Source organism: Melanostigma gelatinosum (assembly GCF_949748355.1).
Source record: "Melanostigma gelatinosum genome assembly, chromosome: 22".
Taxonomy (NCBI): domain Eukaryota; kingdom Metazoa; phylum Chordata; class Actinopteri; order Perciformes; family Zoarcidae; genus Melanostigma; species Melanostigma gelatinosum.
This window is the reverse complement of record NC_136655.1, coordinates 17,455,049-17,476,753: the sequence shown is the minus strand read 5'-3', so window position 1 is coordinate 17,476,753 and position 21,705 is coordinate 17,455,049. Positions and strand designations below refer to the sequence as shown.

Here is a 21,705-nt window from a genome sequence, read left to right as displayed (position 1 = left end):
AACAGATATCTGCAATTTGCTGATTTACCAAATGTAGACTAAGAGACAAGAAAACAGATCTGCTTTTGACTGCAGGAAGCATGTCTCAACACTAGTCATTTAACAGGGATATGTGCACAGGCTGTTTCACTTGAGGGTAAATAAAATATACATATAACGAGTCGGAGAACAACAAGTGCGGCCATAAGAAAAACATATATGGAACATTTTGTCAGAACAAATAATTTAGGTTTAAGCTTTGACCAGAAAATCTCTACTGTACCCAACCTGAAATCTCACTGCCTTGTCATGGTTTTGTTTAATTGGTTTCCTGTTTTGTTTTGAATTTCCCAGCCTGTTGTGCCTTGTGTTCACTTCAATTCCTGCCTTTGTATGTTTTCCTGATTGATTGTCTGCCCCACCCCTGATTGAATCTAATAGCCTGCCCCAGCCCCTAACCCATTCCTGGGAACCTGCCTGGCTTTTGGAGGGCCTCATAGTCTAAGTTAAATAGCTGAAGTACCGCCAGTTCCTGGGTCGGTGGCGGAACCAACGTCTCGGTTCACAGCTGCCGCCGAGCTGCAGCAACCTCCGGTTCCTGTGTCGTGTTTTTTGTCTAAATTACCATATTCTGTTCATGAGTTTTACCCGTTCTGGTTTTCCTTGTATTTTTTTGGTTCCACATTTTTAGACTCCTCTGCTCTACAAGTTTTGTTTTAAACATTTTCTTGATAATTAGAAATGCATTCAAACATCCCTCTGTTCCCCCGTCTCTCTGTGTTTGGGTCCATCCCCTGCTACAATTTCTGCTTCAACCCTGACAGAACGAACCGACCTCAAAATGGAACCGGTAGATGGATTATTTAAAGAGGAGCTGTGGCTGGTTCTTCGCAGCGATCTCCGGTTCCTGTCATCGCCGGGCCCCAGCTTTCCCCGTTTCCTGTTACCGCCGGGCTCCAATTTTCTCTTTTCCCAGCTGCCACCGATCCAGAATCCCAGTCTCCGGAGCCCTGACCCCCAGAGACACGTCTCCGGAGCTCCAGTTCCCAGAGCAACTCCGGCAGTCTGGTCATCGTCATCCTGCCTGTTCCCCGGAGCGCTTCTGCCTGTCTGCCTTGTCCCCAGGCCATGAGTCTGGGCTTCCCTGCTTCGCCCCTGTCTGTCCCCCCTTGTTCTGCAGCTCTGTGGCCGGTTTGGTCTGAACAAAATTTTTTGACTGCTCTGCAAGTTTTGTTTTGAACATTTTCTTTATAATTAAAATCACTGTCCAACAAACAGACCCATTTCCCATTTGACACCCGAGGGAGGGCTCTTGAGTACAAGTTGTGATCTTAAGCAGCATAGCAACCAACTGGGGTCCAGGGTGCATCCTGCCTTTCGCCCAATGTCAGTTCGGATAAACTCAAGTGCCTGACCCTTCAGTGGATTCCAGGTATAGATTATGACAGGAAGTGGTAACCTCAAGAGGCTCTGAATTAAAGGTGAGGGTGTCACCAAGAACACCTGGATTTATGGAGTCAGGACGGATAACATTCTGGGAACCATGAACATCCCCAGCATGGAATGTCATAGAATTATTCTCTGTGAACCATAACACAGTACATTTCACACCTAACTGGTCAGAAGTCGTTTAAATGTATTTTCTCCAGAACAAAGTAGTGGGCGGATGAATGGACAAACGCAGTTCGACATAATGCTAGCAGAGTCGCCTAGTGGTTAAAGTAAATGATTCATACTGGAAATTGTTGTTTGATTCCTGCCAATACCACATTCCCTGTCCTACAGCAGCACACAACCTGCTCAAGAGAATTCTGCTAGTTTTAATCAACACCAAGAGAACAGTGAAAATGAACAGCTCAGTTGACAGGAAACAATGTTTGCAGTGTTCGTTTCAGCAAACCAGGGATATGTTGAATGTGGACTTTTTTGCATGGAGTTTTGCCCCCCCACCATACACATATGGAGTGGGCATTATTGAAAGTGACATGGTATAACGAGTGTAAAGAGCAAGTGGGGTGGTGAATGGGTCAAACAGACAGGACTTTCACCTAGGAGACCGCTGTTACACTTCCCCAAGTGAAACCATAAGCAGATGTTCAGTTCACACTTGACACATTAACAGCCGACATTGTAAGCTCAATAGAGGAAAGTCATCAAAACATAAAGACAGACAGAGCCTTGAATAACTCTCTGGCTAATGCGTTTCTATTTATCTTGCTTTGTTAAGTTACAAAAAATGTCTGTATGAGCACTTTTCAGAGAGTGAAATGAAAAGTAGCCAGCTTAATAAAGCATTTCTACAAACAAAAAAATGTTATGCTGCCACAGAAGAAAGAGAAGAATGTGGAGCAGACTTACGGAGGGAGTGCCACTCATCCTGCCTTATTGTCTTGGTGATGTTGAAGGAGAGGTTTTTGGGTATCGTGGCCGAGGAGTAGTGATACTTGATGTAGGAGCATCTTGCAATGGAACCTGCAGAGAAAAAAAGTAAAGATTTTTTTAAAACCTGTCAATAAAGAAATAACAGACTCATGGGTCATTCCATATGATCCACTCTGACACACAGCAGGAATGAGTGAAATGGTAAGATAACATTATTCCACATTATTTAGTTGGAGAGGCTATGTCTTGTTAGATCCTGGGGCACTTCTGGCCCGATACGGGCTACTTACTGACTCAGCTCTCTATTAAAAGATTGTCGAGCTGGTGTTCTTGCGAGGGAACTCGCCTGGCTCTGCTAACTGCCGTTACTCCCAACGTCTACCCTGCTTCCTCCGGTCTGAGTGCACTCGGCTGAGGGGCCAGCCTCGCCCCGGGCGCTCCTACCAGTCGCGTCGGTTATGGCAGCTTCCCTCTTCTGGATCCGTGCTCTTGGTAAATGCCAGGTTAGGTTTTAACGGCTAGGATTACTTCTAAAACCGTAAGGGATTGTTTAGTGGATTCGGTCTCTAGGATAACCTTACAGAACTCAGTTGTTAGACATACAATGGATTTAACTTTTTACTGCCATGAGGTACTTTTACTACTTGAGCAAATAAATGCACTTGAGAAATTTACTTTAAATGCAGATTAGATATTTATTGCAGGTTATATTTAGTTAGTTAGCAAGGGTTAAGCTACAGCTCACATAAAATGTTACTACACTTGATTCGTTACTTTAATTTTATTCTCAGATTATACTCATTAGTTTTAGATGCCGAGACGGCTCGGTTGGAGCTGGATCTTCAATGGTTCGGTGAAAAAGTTATTTTGGAGTTGTTAGGAGCGAAGGCCCGGCCGGACCCTCGGTCCTCCTGCTCTCGCAGCGGAGTCCGTTCAACAGTCCTCAAGGCTCAGTACAAAGTCTTTCTAGGACTGCCGCGTTCCTCCGTTGTTCAGTTGTTAAAGTCGAGCAGTGGGGAGAGGAAAATCTCCGTCTTTTAATCTTTGTCCACGAACAGCGGTCTTCTTTCTGTGAACTGAGACGAAGTCCTCGAATACTTCAATGGCGATCGTCCGTATCTTCTTCTCAGAGCATCTGGACGGCTCGTGCAGAAATCCCGTTTTGGGGCTTGCAAGCGTCTACTTTTATCCTTGATTTGGGCTATCTGTTCCCCTCCCTCCTATTCTGAACTCATGATCCTTTCCCCCACCCTCTTGTGTGTGCGTTTGTTTCTGGAAAGTACCGGACTTCTGGCCTGTGAGAGTCATCTCTTGCAACAGACTTTGCTGCCGCGTGTCTGTTTTTCCGACCCACACCCAAAAACATCTGTTCCTGACTCACTTGGTCTGCTGACACACCATGACAAACACTTTTTCCACATCTCAGCTCCGGTACACAGAACATTATTATAATCAGTTTTTACATTTGTTAAATCACTCTATGCATTAAACATTCGTTATATAATGATCATAAACCTTATCTTTCGATTGTACTTTAACTATTGATTTCTGAGTATATGCTTCGTGCTTTTATATCCTGTCTTTCCCCTGAACGTGTATGCATGTATCCAAGGCGGCTTTCTCTGTGAGCTCAACTCTTCTTGACAGTCTGCAGTTATTAATTAAATACTCACTCAATCACTCTTCTTTCCTAAAACAATCTAAATATGCTGTTGAATGAGACCCTATTGTGTCAAGACCTTCAACATACATTTCTATTCCCTACTCTGACTGACACAATGACTGTCACAATGTTCTTCAAAAGCTATTAACTAATCAGTCAAGGGAGTCATTCACTGTATAATTAGGGCCCGAGCACCGACGTAGTCGGAGCGGAGGACCTATTGTATTTCTAATGTTTATTAGGGCCCGAGCACCGACGTAGTCGGAGCGGAGGACCTATTGTATTTCTAATGTTTATTATTCTTATTCTTATTTTTCCACTTTCATGGCAAAAAGGAGGTGCTTGGGATATTGGGAATTTTGTGAAATTTGGCACGCAAGCCAGAATTTGCGAAAATTGCAGTCTGATTGGGGTGTCCAGCGTATGAAATATTGGCTCGCTAGCGCCCCCTATTGAGTAGCCCCAACATCAGGTTTCACCCAGCTGTATGAAATTTGGTAGGTATGTGGAACGTGATGAGACGCACACAAAAAATCCTCTTGGAAGTTTTCCCTAAACCAAACAGGAAGTCGGCCATTTTTACTTTTATGACGTTTTTTGACCGTTTCAAGGCGTCATACTTTAACGAACTCCTCCCAGAGATTTGACCCGATTGACTTCAGATTCGGCTCGTCTGCTCTTGAGACCTTGGCAGTGAAAAGTTACTCAAAGATCAAAGTTATCGAACTATGTGGCCGTGGCGTGGCGTCAAAAAAACACCATTCGCCACGAAACAGGAAGTTGTTGTAACTCGGCCGTACATTGTCGAATCTGCTCCAAATCTCTCATATGTCATAACATCCTGACCCGGAACACATCTATATGATAATTTAGAATCATAGTGATAGCGCCACCTAGTGGCAACCGGAAGTTGTACGCTGTGTACTTTGACATCCTGCTCCTCGCAGATTAATCAGATCCCTCTCAAATGTTGTCAACCAAGCCTTAAGACCTTGATAATGCTTCATTGTGAAGATTGTAAGAAGTTACTGAAGGGCGGTGACGTGGCGGCTCGGCGAATTTCGATCCTTCGCCATGAACGAATAAACTGATGTATCTCGACTCCACATCATCAGATCTTTACCAGATTTCACGTGTTTGATTAGACTCCAGGCCTGAAGACATCCGCAGGCCAATTTTGAATCATAGTCAAAGCGCCACCTACTGGTAACAGGAAGTTAAAGTCTTTATACTTTGGCTTGTTTCTCTTAGTAGGTAAATCAAATCAATATCAAATTTGTTCCACACAAATACAAGAAGTTCATAATGCCAGATCATGAAGCTTTTGATGTTTCGTCGAACGCCGTTGCCGTGGCGATGCAGTCTTCGCCGTTAACAACGAAGGTCATTTTGAGAGGCTAAAAATGCTCGAAACATAAGCAAACTTGGCAAGTAGATTACAAGGCCGAAATGTAGTTATAGAATATGATTTTATTTGTTCAGAATGGCACATCGGCTTAATAGCGCCCCCTACAAAATTTCGATGAAGCAGCCCTCGCAGTATGTTTGACCTAGATGTATGAAATGTGGTAGGAACATGTATCACATATGGACGTAAATAAAAGTCTCTTAGCGCCATGCTCTAAACCCAACCGGAAGTCAGCCATTTTGCATTTCTTATGAATTTCTAGTGTCATTTTTGTCATTTCCAGGTGCTGCACTTTAACAAACTCCTCCTAGGGAATTAATCAGATCAACTTCAAATTTGGTCGGTACAGTCTAACGACCTTTGTGATGAAAACATACTCAAAGCTTGTTGTTTCGTGAAAAGCTGTTGCCGTGGCGATGCATTCTTCACCATGAAATATTAAGGTGTTTTGAGGGGCTAAAAATGCTCAAAACATAAGCAAACTTGGCATACACATTTAAAGCCCAAAATATAGTTGTAGAATATGATTTCATTGGTTCAGAGTGGCAAATCGGCTCAATAGCGCCCCCTACAAAATTTCAACCAAGCAGCCCTCGCAGTACGTGTCACCTAGATGTATGAAATTTGGTAGGAACATGTATCACATATGGACTTAAATAAAAGTATATTGGGGCCATGCTCTGAACCTGCATGCAGTGTCTGACGGTCACAGAACTGAATGGCAGCATCAACCAGAGTCCTCGCGCCGTCGGACGGTCGCGGACATTCTCGGCCACGCAGGCCGGAGTCCCGCCGGCACCCCGACGTGCATATTGCGAGGGCCCGGTCATCGCTGCTCGCAGCTTTAATTATACTTGTCTCTGAGTCCCCTGGCCTCGTGATGTTTGGGATTTCCAGAATAAATGGATGACTGGCAATGTAGACCTGAGTCACAAAGAAATCTGAATTAATGGCGACACGCTGAGCTGTAGAAATACTGAATCACAACAGTGGGGAAGAAAGTCGTGAAATGTTTTCTAAAAGCCAGAAAGAATGTGTTAAAAAGGCAGCATTGGTTGTTTGGTCAAACATTTAGAGATGTTGCTGCTTTCATTTGACCGGATTGCCCCTATAAGACTGGTTCTCAGCTGGTCTGGCTGCGGGACGCACCATCAGCCCTTAATGACAAGCCGCGATCCAAATGTTCAACTTCTCAAATGTATTTAATGTAAAGATGGAGCAGTTTGAACCTGAGCTGAAGATGACCTCTAGTCATAGTGTAGGAGCGCTCTTGTGCAGAGAACTTGTTCCTGTCAGTCCCCGTCCCACACATGTTTCACGTAAACCAGTAAAACGGCTTTGTTTGTTATGTCTGTAGATTCGTCCATTTGTAGTGTAAGCCTAAATTTGAGCTGTGGTCTGTTGTTTGATGTCATCCGACATGTCTTCAATTCATCTACTTATAGCGCCATAGAGGTATTGTTTTCAGTTTATCCTCTGCTGATGTTAGCATTGGCATTCTGCCAAATATTGTTAAGGAGTGTGAATAGACAGCTCTCCGCTGCATTAAAAATCCCCTTCAAAATAAAAGCACAGGATTTAATTTTTTCAGGCAAAGGCCCACTGAAAACGGGTCCGCGACACACTTTTGGGTCGCTACCCACCAGTTGAGAATCATTGCTCTATAATACCAGAGTGATGTTGCGGCAGTAAAGGGAGGGGGGGTGCTCTCGATAACTGGACATGGAAGGTGGCAGGTTTCATGGCTGAAATAACCAGCTGCGTTGTACAAGTTGTGGAAAACTAAACGCAGTCGTGTCTGGGTTCATAAATTATTTGGAATCTCTAAATTTCACCGAGATGCATTATTCGTGTCGTGTCATTCGCCTCATTCTCACTCCCTGGCGGGATTCTACTCGCGTCTTTGCATTGACTTTGTATGTATGGAGATAGGTCTTCAGGAGCTTGTTTCAATTGGCCAAGTCTCACTTGTTGGCCACATTTCATGCTGTCCGTAGACAAAGACCAGGATTTGCTCTTTATTGGAATATCCGGGAAGATGCCGAGAGCAGAAACATCAGTACAATCAGTAATGCAACTCCAACGTTCGCAACGGCGTTTCCAGATCACCTTTAGCACATTAACTCTTTTTCGACTAAGGCAAAAAACACCACAAGCGTAAAAAACGTTTCTGAACGATTTAGGAAGTTTTATCAAACTTTATTATATCCATCCATACTAATGCAATACTTAAAGATCAACAAATAAATACGTGAATGGAAACACAGTTAGTACATGTACATCATAATTGGTTAAGCATATTTCTATTGCACTTTGTCAAAGACAAGTGTAAATACATTTTATGATATGACTTTTTGGTGGTATTTTGTGATATTTGCACTCACTATAATACTGTATGTGCATACCAGAACTGTAATAACCTGGATATTGGAGAAAGAGCAGCTTCCTCTTTTGGCACCATTACTGCATGTCTGCTCTAATTATCTCTGGCAAGACTCACTGAAAACTGCATTAGAGTCCTGGGAGAATTGAACTGCACAAAAAAAGACAATCAGGATAACACCCCCTGCCTCTGCTCTGTTCTGCAGTCATGCTTACACCCACACACACACACACACACACACACACACACACACACACTGGCATAAAAAAGCAAACCCAGGAGACCACAATTGCTATCAATGGTAATTACACATTGATGACTATCTCTTTATCAGATATGCAGTCTGCACCCCATCGCTCAAACAGAGAGACTATTTGATAAAACCATGGTGCATAAGCTGGCGCAGTTACAACTTCAAATACTTATATTACAACAAATAATAATACACCTAATTTTAATGTAATTTACACTTAAAAAGCTTAAAATTGTATTTGTTTCTTAAAAGTACAGAATACAGAAAACTATATCAACAGATGGGAGCTTGTAAATAATAGAGGTATGGTAGGATCATGGTAGAGACCCTGTACTCATGTAAAAGCAGTAGTACTAGAATGGAAGAACACTCAAATCTTTTCACACAATTTCAAAAGTTTTAAGAAAACAAAATACTTTCATCAATTATGCAGAAGGCCCCAGTATTATAGACTGTTATTGTTATGCTGTTGTATATTGTTATACAATGATCTCCGGCCACACGGCGTTTCAGCATCGTTTTCAAATTGATCTCCGTCCAGACTAAAATGCCTGAAAACGAATAACACGTGACTCTTCAAGTACACTGGGCATGCGGGTGGTTGTCGGTGTAAACAGAAAGTAGATTGGTTGCTTCGTTAAAAAAATATGACAGAGTAATAAAGTAGTCTTTAATAATGAAAGGTTGTGTTTGATACTTAATATCTTCTCTAAAATCTTCCTCTATGAACTCAAACAGACAGTTCGTGGAAAGTTTTAGACGTTTTTTTTTGTTACAGTGCTGCAGGTCTTGCTGTCACTCTCTCTCTCACTCTCTCTCTCACATCACATTCGCTTTAAAATCAACACTTACACATTGTTAGATCCTGGGTACTTCTGGCCCGATACGGGGCTAATTACTGACTCAGCTCTCTATTAAAAGATTGTCGAGCTGGTGTTCTTGCGAGGGAACTCGCCTGGCTCTTCTAACTGCCGTTACTCCCGACGTCTACCCTGCTTCCTCCGGTCTGAGTGCACTCGGTCGAGGGGCCACCCTGACCCCGGGCGCTCCTACCAGTCGCGTCGGTTATGGCAGCTTCCCTCTTATGGATCCGTGCTCTTGGTAAATGCCAGGTTAGGTTTTAACGGCTAGGATTACTTCTTGCTAAAACCGTAAGGGGTTGTTAAGTGGATTCGGTCTCTAGGATAACCTTTCAGAACTCAGTTGTTAGACATACAATGGCTTTAACTTTTTACTGCCACGAGGAACTTTTTACTACTTGAGCAAATGAATGCACTTGAGAATTTTACTTTAAATGCAGATTAGATATTTATTGCAGGTTATATTTGGTTAGTTTGCAAGGGTTAAAGCTACAGCTCACATAAAATGTTACTACACTTGATTCGTTACTTTAAATTTCTTCTTCGATTATACTCATTAGTTTTAGTTGCCGAGACGGCTCGGTTGGAGCTGGATGTCCAATGGTGCGATGAAAAGAGTTCTTTTGGAGTTGTTAGGAGCGAAGGTCTGGCCAGACCCTCGGTCCTCCTGCTCTGCAACGGAGTTCGGCCAACAGTCCACAAAACTCAGTACAAAGTCTTTCTCGGGCTGCTGCATCTTCTCCGTTGTCCAGATGTTAAGAGTCGAGCAGTGGGGAGAGGAAAACCTCCGTCTTTAAATCTTCTTGTCCACGAACAGCGGTGTTCTTTCCGTGAACAGAGACGAAGTCCTCAATACATCAGTTGCAATCGTCCGTATCTTCTCATCTGGTGCATTTGGACAGCACGCGTGTTGAAATCCCAGCTTGCAGCAAGCAAACCACTTCTTTTATTCATCATTTGGGCTGTTAGCCCCCCTCCTGCTCAATACATGCTCTCATCCCCCCCACCCTCTGGAAAGGATGTTGGGTTCGAACATGTCCATATAAGTCCAGGCTTCCTGCCTCTGACTCATCTCTTGCAACAGTCTTCTCCTAATTTCTGCAAGTCATCCTGACAAGCACTTTTCTTACATCGCAGCTCCGGTCACACAGAACATTTGTTAATCAGTTTTTACATTTGTTAAATCGGTTTGGTTAGTACACATTTGCTTATAAAATGATTATTGATCTCATCCTTCATCATTATTGTGCTTTGTGTCTTTTCTTCTCAACCATCATTATTTCCCCATCCCTTGAAGCCAACACCCTGCTTACTTCCTCTTTCTCCGTACTTTCTACACTCAGACTGCACTATACTCAGATACACATATTATTATCAGGTTTACATTTGTTAAATCACTCTATGTATTAAATATTTGTTATGTAACGATCATACACTTTATCTTTCGATTACACTTTAACTATTGATTTATGATTATATGCTTTTTATATCCTGACCTTCCCCTGATCGTGTATGCATGTTTTCGAGGCAGCTCTGTGGGCTCAACTCTTCTTGACAACATAAAGGTTTACTAGATTATGGTCCATAAATGTGGTCAACACAAGTCTCTCACTCGTTTCATCAGTGTCGTTGTCTGTTCTCACTCGTAGCTCTGCTGGTGGCTGAAGTCTCTGTCTGGAGAGTAATTCATGTTTAGTTCCTTTATAGTTTATGTGTGCGGACTTCACAACAGTTGTGCAGAGGCAGAATAAAATAAGCATGAATAAGAAAAGGAAAGTCCTCCATTTTGTGTCCGTCCTCAAAGCCGCTAACCGTGACTTCAGACGGCCGCTCCGTAGTTATTAGTGCTGCTTAATAGGTATAAGGCTGGAAACGCTCATGCATCAAATGGCGCCATTTGAATTTGCATACACACTGTAAGAACAGGTTGGTCGTGTACGTTTGTTTTATCGCTTATTCGAAAAAATACCATGTTTTTTTCATTTTCCGTTTATATACAGAAATACCATGTTACAGCCGTTTTTCTGTTTTTGTTGTCTGAATCCAAAAACGAAAATATGAGAGAACCAAACTCAAATGACATGCAGATTTAGTTTTTTGCAAATCCCTTTTTAGTTTTTGCCATTAAGGAGAGACGCAAAGCACGTCAGGTAACCCGGAAGTAAGAGTATTTCAACATAAAAGCCAAGGCAATAGAATGATCGTATGCAAGAAATTCTTATATACAGTCTATGATGCAAGGACATACCAAGGTATTATTAGATTAAATATGAATGAATAAATAGGGAGTATGTTAGCACCAGAAGTTGATTACAGGTGGTTTAATATTGTGCATTTATCAAGTTTTCAAGACATGTGTGCAGATGTCATTGGATCATATAAAAGTAAAGGTGATATACTGCTGTTAGCTAAGCAAGGGAAGGGATCTCTTCAGATCAAAATATATAAATCAAGATATATTTACTGTGACAGATTACTCAAGCAAGGTCTCTCAAGTTGACTGAACAAATTCAGAAAAACACAAACGTATAGAAATCATCATTTCTGCTTTAGTGAATGCTGTATGCCCAATGGAAACCTGAGCCAGCTCTCTTGGCCTGTTCCATGCGTGCCATGGCAGATAGGCTGGACAGCTCTCTGCCAGACGGGAGGTCCTGCTTACAGTTCAAGCCCTGCATGGTCTAATTTTGTCTGACCTACTTCATCTCTCCCTACGTCCCTCATCCCTGCTCCCACACCCAAACCCATCATAATGGCGAGCGGGCAGGGAGGCAGCTCAGCCATCGTGATGCTGTATTCTCCCAGCTGGGATGATGCACAGGGCCAGATGGAGGCTGGAGGCCTTAGAAGGCTGAAGGCCTGACCACCCTGTATTCACAAGCACCTGCTATCTGTCATTTTACCTCGATCAATATCATGTTGACTCAAAATGAATCTACGACTAGAACATTGAATAGGACGACAGCTGAGTGTGTTGCTGTGACTCCTCACAGTGGATTTACATATCTGTGAAAGGGGTAATTACCCCCATTTAGAGGATTTAGCACACCCAAAACTGTGCCGCCAACCTGCTGATATGTCATGTACCTAGGAGGCTAAAAAACACGAGCAGTGATCGTAAAATATTGAAGGGTCAGTTCACCCGAATGACAATAACCAACATATAGTTTCTCTTCTTTCTCTGGTGGTTCAAACCTTTTGGACTTGTGGCCCTGTCGAGTGTTTTCACAACCCTTTGTTTCATGTGTTGCTTTACAGCCCCTCAGCTTTGACACCCCTCAGATTTACTGTATGATGACTTTGGGGTCCCGTCCGTACCATTGATAGTGGTAACTAGCCATCCATATAAGGTTTTATGTCTGAGAGTTATGCCTCCACTCCAATTCTAAAGAGGTGAATTGAATTGAGCGGATGTTTTTTTAACAGCATTGAAAGATTGCATTTTGAAAATTCAAGAGTAAATTTTACAGATTCAGGCAGTGACCAGTATATGGTACTGTACATGCATGGTATCTCTAATGAAAACAAAACTATCTGAATGGACAGATACCACTTTTTTCTTTTTTTATTTATTTGGGTGATCTTTCTCTTTAACACAGGATGCCAAAGATGGTATCATTTTAAGAAATATTTAACATAATTGTGTATGTGTGTTGTAACATTCTCTGCTTATCTCATTCAGTTACACCAGTCCTATCTATCGACAAAAAATAATATGAATAATCACAATTTTCTTTTTCTTTTTTAAATCTGGTGATTAAAGTTATCTGTTGGAGTTTCTTGGGTTCTCATCCATGGTGTCTGCTTGAAATTAATTTAAGGTAGATGAGTCCATCACAGCATGGTCCTGTCAACGTTTAGCTGGCCTAATTCTGCCTCACACAGGGCGGTCAGACCCACTTCGTCTGTAATAACCAATTGAAGACAAGAAAACATGGCTGTGTGAGCACCCATCCAAAGCTTCTGAGCACACCTTCACCACACCCAGACAGCAGCCAAGGGCTGTTACAGTGGTTCTGTTTGTATATATTGGTGCATTTAGTCCTGCAGGCATAATAGGAAGAGAAATGAGCAGGAGGAAGTAACATTACTACCAGAAGAATTAGATTGTCCTACTACAAAACATCTGCTGGAAAAAACTGCTGTTTAACTGCACCGAAACTTGTTACTGGGATTTGGTCAGACAGTAGTTGTTTAAAATGATTAAGTCCTCCATCCTAACTGACCCATCAGATCATATGCTCGAAGCTGGGAAAATATAATGGTCAAGATAAAAGACACTCTGACAGACTAATGACCTGTATGCTTTGTATCACTGCTACTTAACACATAATCTCTTTAAAGAATATCTGCATATGAATCTAGAATCGGTATGCAACAGGACAATATTTTGTTATCGGAAGTGTTCTGGTTTATGTATGTAACACCATATTCTATGTTGACCAAATATACAACGGCTGCGCATGAATTTTGCTCCATTTTTGTCTTCATTTGTTGTCTTTTTATGTTTACTACTGGAGCACTAATGGCATATAACAGAATACACCCATCATCATCGGAGAAGGAAGTGTGGGGATCAGATTAATTAGTGGGGATCTGACCTTGAGACGATAACTGCCCACGGCCGACAACCCAGGTAAACCCTGCCTTACCAAACACCACTGAAGGTGGAGTAGAGAGGAAGGAGAGCCTAGATGGAAGCTAAGCTAACCCAGCTGGTATCTGAAGCTGTTCTATCGCCCAATCTGGCGACAGAAATGTGTGGTGTAGACGGACAACAACCCTCTAAGTCATCTATCCACAGCCAAGCTGGGTGCCACGGAACAGCGTTGGGCTGCACAACTTGCAGCCTTTGATTTTACCATCAAGTATAGGCCTGGTCGCAGTAATCAGAATGCAGATGCCCTTTTCCGGCAGCACCCAGTCAGTGCATCGGGTTATGCAGCCTCTGGCATCCAAGTTCCAGAATTTCTCCAGTAGGCTATTGGAACCAATCAGGCTTCACAAGCCACCATCTCAGTTTTCCCCTGCCACACTCAGTCTGACCTATGTGTTTTAGAGGAAGCAGACCCTATCATCTTTTATCAATTCCTGGGGTTTTGGACCAAAAGGAAGGGCCCTGATGCAGCTGGACAACACCAGGCCTCCAAGGAAGCTCTTGTGCTGGTCAGACAGTGGGACCGGATAGTGGAACACGATGGGGTGCTTTATCGCAGAATCTGCCGCCACAAGGAAGAAGACGTTTTCCAGCTGGTGCCACCAATGTTGCTCAAGAGCCAGGTCCTATATCAGGTTCATCATGAACATGGACATCAAGGCATAGAACGGACAACTGATTTGGTCCATCAGTGGTGCTACTGGCCTGGAATGCACCATGACATTAAGCAATGGTGTCTGGAGTGTGAACGTCATCAGCTAGCTAAAAACACTCAACCGGCTACCTGCGCCTACATAGGCCATTTGTTAGCTTCTCACCCAAATCAAATACATGCTGTTGACTTTACTATGCTGGAGCTGTCGAAGAATGGGATGGAGAATTTCCTGGTCATGATTGATGTATTTTCAAAGTACACTCAGGCAGTTCCAACACACGACCAATGGGCCTCAACACTGGCCACGGTGCTGGTCAATGAGTGGTTCTGCAAGTTTGACATGCCAAGTCGTATCCACTCTGACCAAGGCAGGAATTTTGAGAGCAATCTTATCCAACAGCTTTGCAGTATGTACGGCATTGACAAAAGCCACACCACTCCCTACCATCCAGCTGGTAATGGCCAATGTGAGCGGTTCAACCGCACCCTACACAACCTCCTACGCACCCTGCCAGTCACAAAGAAGAGGGATTGGTCGTGCTATCTGCCACAAGTAATTTCTCCTACAACACCACAGCACACCAATCCACCGGTGAGTCTCCAGTTTTCTTGATGTTTGGGCAAGACCCTCAGTTACCTGTTGATTTCCTTTTGGGCAGAGTTCAGGAACCTGTAGCTGATAGCACCCATGACTGGATTGTGGAACACCAAACCCAGCTACAACATGCTTTTGAGGGCACTACCAAGCACCTCAAGGCTACAGCTGCTCAGTGTAAGAAGCACTATGATCAACGTGTGCGAGATGTCCCCCTGCAAGGTCAGTTGGTCTACCTCCGGGATGTTGGAGTCAGAGGCCGTCATAAGATCCAAGACATCTGGAGCTCGGTAGAGTACAAAGTGCTGAGGGCTCCAGCAGTTGGAGGATCGGTGTACACTATTGCCCCGATGAATGACCCTCACAAGGTAAAACATGTCTATCGTTCACTAATAAAAAGTAAATTGGCTTGTGTGGTTAAGTGTCCTTGTGAGCCAACCCAAGAGACAGAACCCCCTCCTGTAGATGAGTCTTCACTGGTTAGTGAATGGTTCGTGCTGGACATACAACTGCACCAGTCGATTGCCAACCAAATCTGCATGCTCATGCCTCTCTTCCATCAAATCAGCCAGAGGCATTGGTGCCACTTTCTTCAAGCCGGTACCAGGCAAATAAACTATCAGGTACAGTCAAGGTTCTCCCAGGCAACAGGAAGGCATCCACAAGAGGAACCACACGTACCAATGCTGGGAGGCATCCTAACCTCCATCACCTACCCCAGACAGTCGAGAGAACGCGGGCTACGAACTCTCAGGTACCTGTGCTTAGCGTTTCTGCCATTTTTAGGCCCTGGCAGTAGGTCCCAATCGTCGGGACGCCAATTCAAAGACTAGGGGGTAGATTGTAGTAGGGAATGCTCTCCAGAGGGCACTACCAAGCACCTCAAGGCTACAGCTGCTCAGTGTAAGAAGCACTATGATCAACGTGTGCGAGATGTCCCCCTGCAAGGTCAGTTGGTCTACCTCCAACGAAGTCTACCTCCACGAACCCTACGAAGTGTAGGGTTGTGAACGCAGTCCTCAGGCTCCTCCCCCCAATCAGTTCCAGCACCTTAAAGGCACCTGCGGTCCTGGCCTCACTCCTTTTTGGCACCTGAGACTCTGTGGTGGCTCATGGCGGGTAAAAATGTATAATTTTCACCCACCCTGCCCCAAGGCCCCGCTACATAGGGAAAGTTTCCTTGATTTTTCTGACACTATAAGTTCAAGGATAATATCATTGTCATCCTTGAAATCTGTCCTCAAAGTGAAAAATAAAATACTTATTAAATTAAAGCAAAACATAAAAATGTGTTGTGGCTTGTCAAAGTTTGTTTTCAGGTGCACTTGTTTTTTGCTCTATTTACTAGACGAACTCTCTTGTTAACTTTTGGTGGCTCAGAGATCAGAATGATCAATTGTTTGTGCTCACATTGATAATTCTTAGCTGCTTGATGGATGATTCACTCCAAAAGAAATAAACTCAACAAAACATACACACAACCACACACAAACACACAATATGACAAAACTCACCGAATATCAGTGTTAAGGCCACAAACAGCTACGCTAATTTAACCTGGCAGGCTAATGTATACATGTAATTACTCGGTTACACTGAGTGGTGGTCATACATTCGCCAGACCCACCTCCAAGTGGGCTGTGGCGGCATCTCACCGGCGGCAGACAACCTGTGACAATCCCCCTTATCCCCGTCAAACAACTCTGTGTTGCGAACAAGACTCAACTCATGTCTGTGTCCAGCTCTGTCCTTTTGTTGCTTCTGACTGAATCTCTGTGGTATGAAGTTTTTTCTCTATTGTGTCCCTGTTTGTACTTTCAGATATCTGCTTTACTTCACTGTTAACATTTCCTGATTTTGCTGCTTCCGAATAGAATCTTTCAAATCACAAATTAAGGGGGAGGGGACTTTTATTGTGAAGGACATAGGAAAGAAAATGTGTTAATCCATGGTTTTAGCTGTTGTTTTGACCAGTTACAGCCACAGTTAGACAAACCTTCACGTGGGTAGTCCTGTTGTAATGGTAATGAAAATCCCTACAAAGTCAAGCCAGCGCATGTCTATAGAAAAGGGGCTATGGTCAGACAGTGTAGCCTGTGTTCTCACCATGGATGTACTGAGAACTTTCCTGGGAACTTGTGCCTCACATCCCCGGCATTGTCACAGCCCAGTGTCAAGAAGAGTTGAGCTCACAGAGAAAGCCGCCTTGGATACATGCATACACGTTCAGGGGAAAGACAGGATATAAAAGCACGAAGCATATACTCAGAAATCAATAGTTAAAGTATAATCGAAAGACAAGGATTGTGATCATTATATAACGAATGTTTAATGCATAGAGTGATTTAACAAATGTAAAAAGTGATTATAATGTTCTGTGTACAGGAGCTGAGATGTGGAAAAAGTGTGTCATGGTGTGTCAGCAGACCGAGTGAGTCAGGAACAGATGTTTTGGGCGTAAGTTAGGAAAACAGTCATGGGACATGGAATTCTGTTGCAAGAGATGAGTCATAGAAGCAAAACGAAAAGTCTGGTACTCTCCAGAAACAAACGCACACACATAAGGGTGGGGTGAAGATCATGTGTTCAGAATAGGTGGGGGGAGAACAGATAGCCCAAATCAAGGATAAAATGAGACGCTTGCAAGCCCCAAACTGGGATTTCTACACGAGCCGTCCAGACGCTCTGAGAAGAAGATACGGACGATTGCAACTGAAGTATTCGAGGACTTCGTCTCGGTTCACGGAAAGAAGACCGCTGTTCGTGGACAAAGAATTGAAAGACGGAGATTTTCCTCTCCCCACTGCTCGACTTTAACAACTGAACAACGGCGGAACGCCGGCACCCTAGAAAGACTTTGTACGGAGCCTTGAGGACTGTTGAACGGACTCCGCTGCAAAGAGCAGGAGGAATCCGAGGGTCCTTCGCTCCTAACCTTCGCTCCTAACAACTCCAAAAGAACTTTTTCACCGAACCATTGAAGATCCAGCTCCAACCGAGCCGTCTCGGCATCTAAAACTAATGAGTATAATCTAAGAAGAAAATTAAAGTAATGAATCAAGTGTAGTAATATTTTATGTGAGCTGTAGCTTAACCCTTGCAAACGAACTAAATATAACCTGCAATAAATATCTAATCTGCATTTAAAGTAAAATTCTCAAGTGCATTTATTTGCTCAAGTGGTAAAAGTTCCTCGTGGTAGTAAAAAGTTAAATCCTTTGTATGTCTAACAACTGAGTTCTGTAAGGTTATCCTAGAGACCGAATCCACTTAACAATCCCTTACGATTTTAGAAGTAATCCTAGCCGTCTGACCACTGTTATTGGTCAGTTTGATGCCTGCAGGTATGGTTGAGAGAGTGAAGACAGAAAGTGTCTGTATCTGTTATCTTCTCTTCAGTGACTCACAGCGCTGCAGACCGTGGGAACGCAGTCTCTCCTTCCTGTCATCATCTCAAGTAACAAGATTTGTTGTCTACCCTTCAAAGAAACACTCGTCCTGATCGCCCCGGCTCAGTCTGCCCGAACATCATCTGTCAAACGCTCACAGCACGTTGCCATGACAACACAAACCAGGGGATGACGATGCTCTCATCCAGCCCCTCCGGTGTTCATCTGGGGTTGGAAATGAGCAATTTCTGGTTTTAAGTGAGTGTGAGACAATATTCTGAGCTTCACAAAGCTAAGAGAACTACTGCCTTTCACTTAACATCCAGCCTGGATGCTCTTGCACAATAATGATTCCTTTATGGGACATACAGCTGGTATTGTGCTGCAGTCCAGAGCAGTAAAAAGGCCTTTCTTGTGAGGGAGGCAGCTGTGGCCACAGAGCTCCCTTCATCTGCTCTCCCTCCTCACAGGCAGCCAGTCTTTGGGCAGGCAGAAAAAGGATCTGATTGATGCTGGCTCTTCCTAAGGCCCACAGCGAGGTCTCGACTTGATAAACGTTTGATTATACGAGTCAGAGGAGGACGAGACTGGAGAGCGTCGCAGGAGACAGAGCTGCCTTCTAAAGAATTGAAATGTCCATTTATTTGAATTCATCATCCAAAATGCTTCTGGAAGTCTCAGCAGCGCTTCAGACACTGTCTGTCCTGCACTATGCCCTCTGAGCCGAGTGCTACTGTACTGTTGGGGTCCATTTGTACCGGCATGGGAGACAAATAAAAAGCAGTGTTTCTCTTGTGTTTTTGGCTTTGGAAAGGCAAAAAATACGACTCTCCCCTAAACTAAGGAAATCTGCTGTCTGACTGGCAAGTTCTCTGCACACCGCTCAAAGCTCGACAGGCCTCCTGTGGCTAGTTATGGTTGCTAACGAAGGATTGCACAGTGGTCATTAGGGAGGCGCTTAGCTGTTTGGTTTTAATAAGCTGTGAGTGGTCAGAGTAAATATTATGATCAGTGGTGGAATATAACTAAGTATATTTGCTTATGTACTGTACTTATGTATTCAAGGTACTTTAATTGAGTATTACTATTTTATTCAACTTTGTACTTCTACTCCACGACATCTCAGAGGGAGATATTGTACTCTTTACTCCACTACATGTGTATGGCAGCTTTAGTTACCAGTTACTTTGTATCATTTTTCAAACCCTTCCTAACGACCCAAACTGAACAACAGAGTATAAAGGAGTTCAAATGAGCTCCACCTGAAACATCTGCAGCAGGAACAATGATCCATACCAATATACATCTGTAACATCCATATATAATAGTACAACACTGACAGGGAGCATGTTTCTGCTGCATGAGTACTCATTTTCAGATTTTCAGATTAGTGCGAGAAATCTAGTGTGTGTTGGGCGTGAATGAGTGACTGAAGTCAGGCTGACTGTGTGAGGTGAGATGTGAAGGACAGCTGACAGGTGATGGTCAGTGAGAGAGCATCTGGAGAACATTTGTTCACAGATGTTGGTGGATCCAAAGAGAAGCAACATCTTCTGAGCATGGTGCTTTAGCAGCTGAGTAGCATTTCCTGGAAATAGTTTGTCATCTGAACAGGCTGAGTTTACCGTGATGCAGCAATTAGATACAGACAGTAGATAATTATGAATGTATGAATGAAGCTATCATTAAACTCAGGTAATCCTCTGGGGAGCAGGAACTTGGCCATTAGAGATCTTTGTACAACGGAAAGATTTGTCCAGATGCCCGATGCAAAGGTCATGGGGTCATCAAAATCTGTCGGATTCATAATCTTGGAAGCGCCTGCTAGCCTTGTAGTCACACTAAAATGGCAATTCATTCTGACATCATTTAACCATAACCCCAGGATTTCCCTAACCAAGCATATTTTTGGCCTAAACCTGATCCACCCTTCACAGGTGGAGATCAGGTCTTTGTATGGACTGTTGTGTTGTTCTATCCGAACCGAGCCTGTTCACACTCCCAGGGTGTCAAATACCAACGCTTGGCCAGTAGCCCTCAGCATGTTTTATGGGTCCAAATGAAGTCAGAGGGTCCGTCTGTCTATGAGCAAGAATCACCTTTTACGTCATTAAGATTAAATAAATAAATATACAATCTATTATTTCCTAATCCCTTGAATTGTGTGTCACAGTCACATGGCTCCTCTTGTCTCTTTCGATCATTCAACACTGATATGGCGGCTGTGGCTCAGAGGTGGAGCGGCTCATCCAGTCCATCTCAATGTGATAGTCGTGATGGGCGCCTTGCAGGGTAACCGCTGCAATCAGTGTGTGAATGTGGTCAGAAGACTAGAAAGGCGCTATACAAACACAAGTCCATTTCTGCTCATCTGACAGAGATGGTACAGTACACTGGTACAACCAAACAGACAGCAGACGCTCAGAGACACACGTAACAGATAGCTGACATTGCTTTAACGTGACAAGTCGGAGGTAAGGATGTCTCATTTGATAAATGCCTGTTGCCTCTCTCCTTGCTTCTCTCCTTGCATCTTTTCTTGCCTCTCTTCTTGTCTCTCTCCTTGTCTCTCTTCTTGTCTCTCTCCTTGCCTCTCTCCTTGCTTCTCTCCTTGCCTCTCTTCATGCCTCTCTTCTTGCCTCTCTTCTTGTCTCTCTCCTGGTCTCTCTCCTTGCCTCTCTTCTTGCCTCTCTTCTTGCCTCTCTTCTTGTCTCTCTCCTTGTCTCTCTCCTTGTCTCTCTCCTTGTCTCTCTCCTTGCCTCTCTTCTTGTCTCTCTCCTTGTCTCTCTTCTTGTCTCTCTTCTTGTCTCTCTTCTTGCCTCTCTCCTTGTCTCTCTCCTTGTCTCTCTTATTGTCTCTCTCCTTGTCTCTCTCCTTGTCTCTCTCCTTGCCTCTCTTCTTGTCTCTCTACTTGCCTCTCTTCTTGCCTCTCTTCTTGTCTCTCTTCTTGCCTCTCTCCTTGCCTCTCTTATTGTTTCTCTCCTTGTCTCTCTTATTGTCTCTCTCCTTGTCTCTCTCCTTGCCTCTCTTCTTGTCTCTCTCCTTGCCTCTCTCCTTGCCTCTCTTCTTGTCTCTCTCCTTGTCTCTCTTCTTGCCTCTCTCCTTGTCTCTCTCCTTGTCTCTCTTATTGTCTCTCTCCTTGTCTCTCTCCTTGTCTCTCTCCTTGCCTCTCTTCTTGTCTCTCTCCTTGCCTCTCTCCTTGCCTCTCTTCTTGTCTCTCTTCTTGTCTCTCTTCTTGTCTCTCTTCTTGCCTCTCTTCTTGCCTCTCTTCTTGCCTCTCTTCTTGTCTCTCTCCTTGCCTCTCTTCTTGTTTCTCTCCTTGTCTCTCTTATTGTCTCTCTCCTTGTCTCTCTCCTTGCCTCTCTTCTTGCCTCTCTTCTTGCCTCTATTCTTGCCTCTCTTCTTGTCTCTCTCCTTGTCTCTCTCCTTGCCTCTCTTCTTGCCTCTCTCCTTGTCTCTCTCCTTTCTGCTCTCCTTGCCT

The 21,705-nt window shown here is 43.7% G+C and overlaps 1 protein-coding gene across 1 annotated transcript in view; it reads right to left on the bottom strand.

Moving 5' to 3' along the window:
* LOC306795593 (transmembrane protein 178B) overlaps positions 1-21,705 on the bottom strand; it is a gene marked incomplete at both ends in the record, with an annotated part of 105,190 nt that overhangs the window by 61,666 nt on the left and 21,819 nt on the right. Inside the window, one exon of the mRNA XM_079294147.1 lies at positions 2,338-2,451. Within this exon, the coding sequence (XP_079150273.1) occupies positions 2,338-2,451 (114 nt within the window). The remainder of the gene's footprint in view (positions 1-2,337; positions 2,452-21,705) is intronic.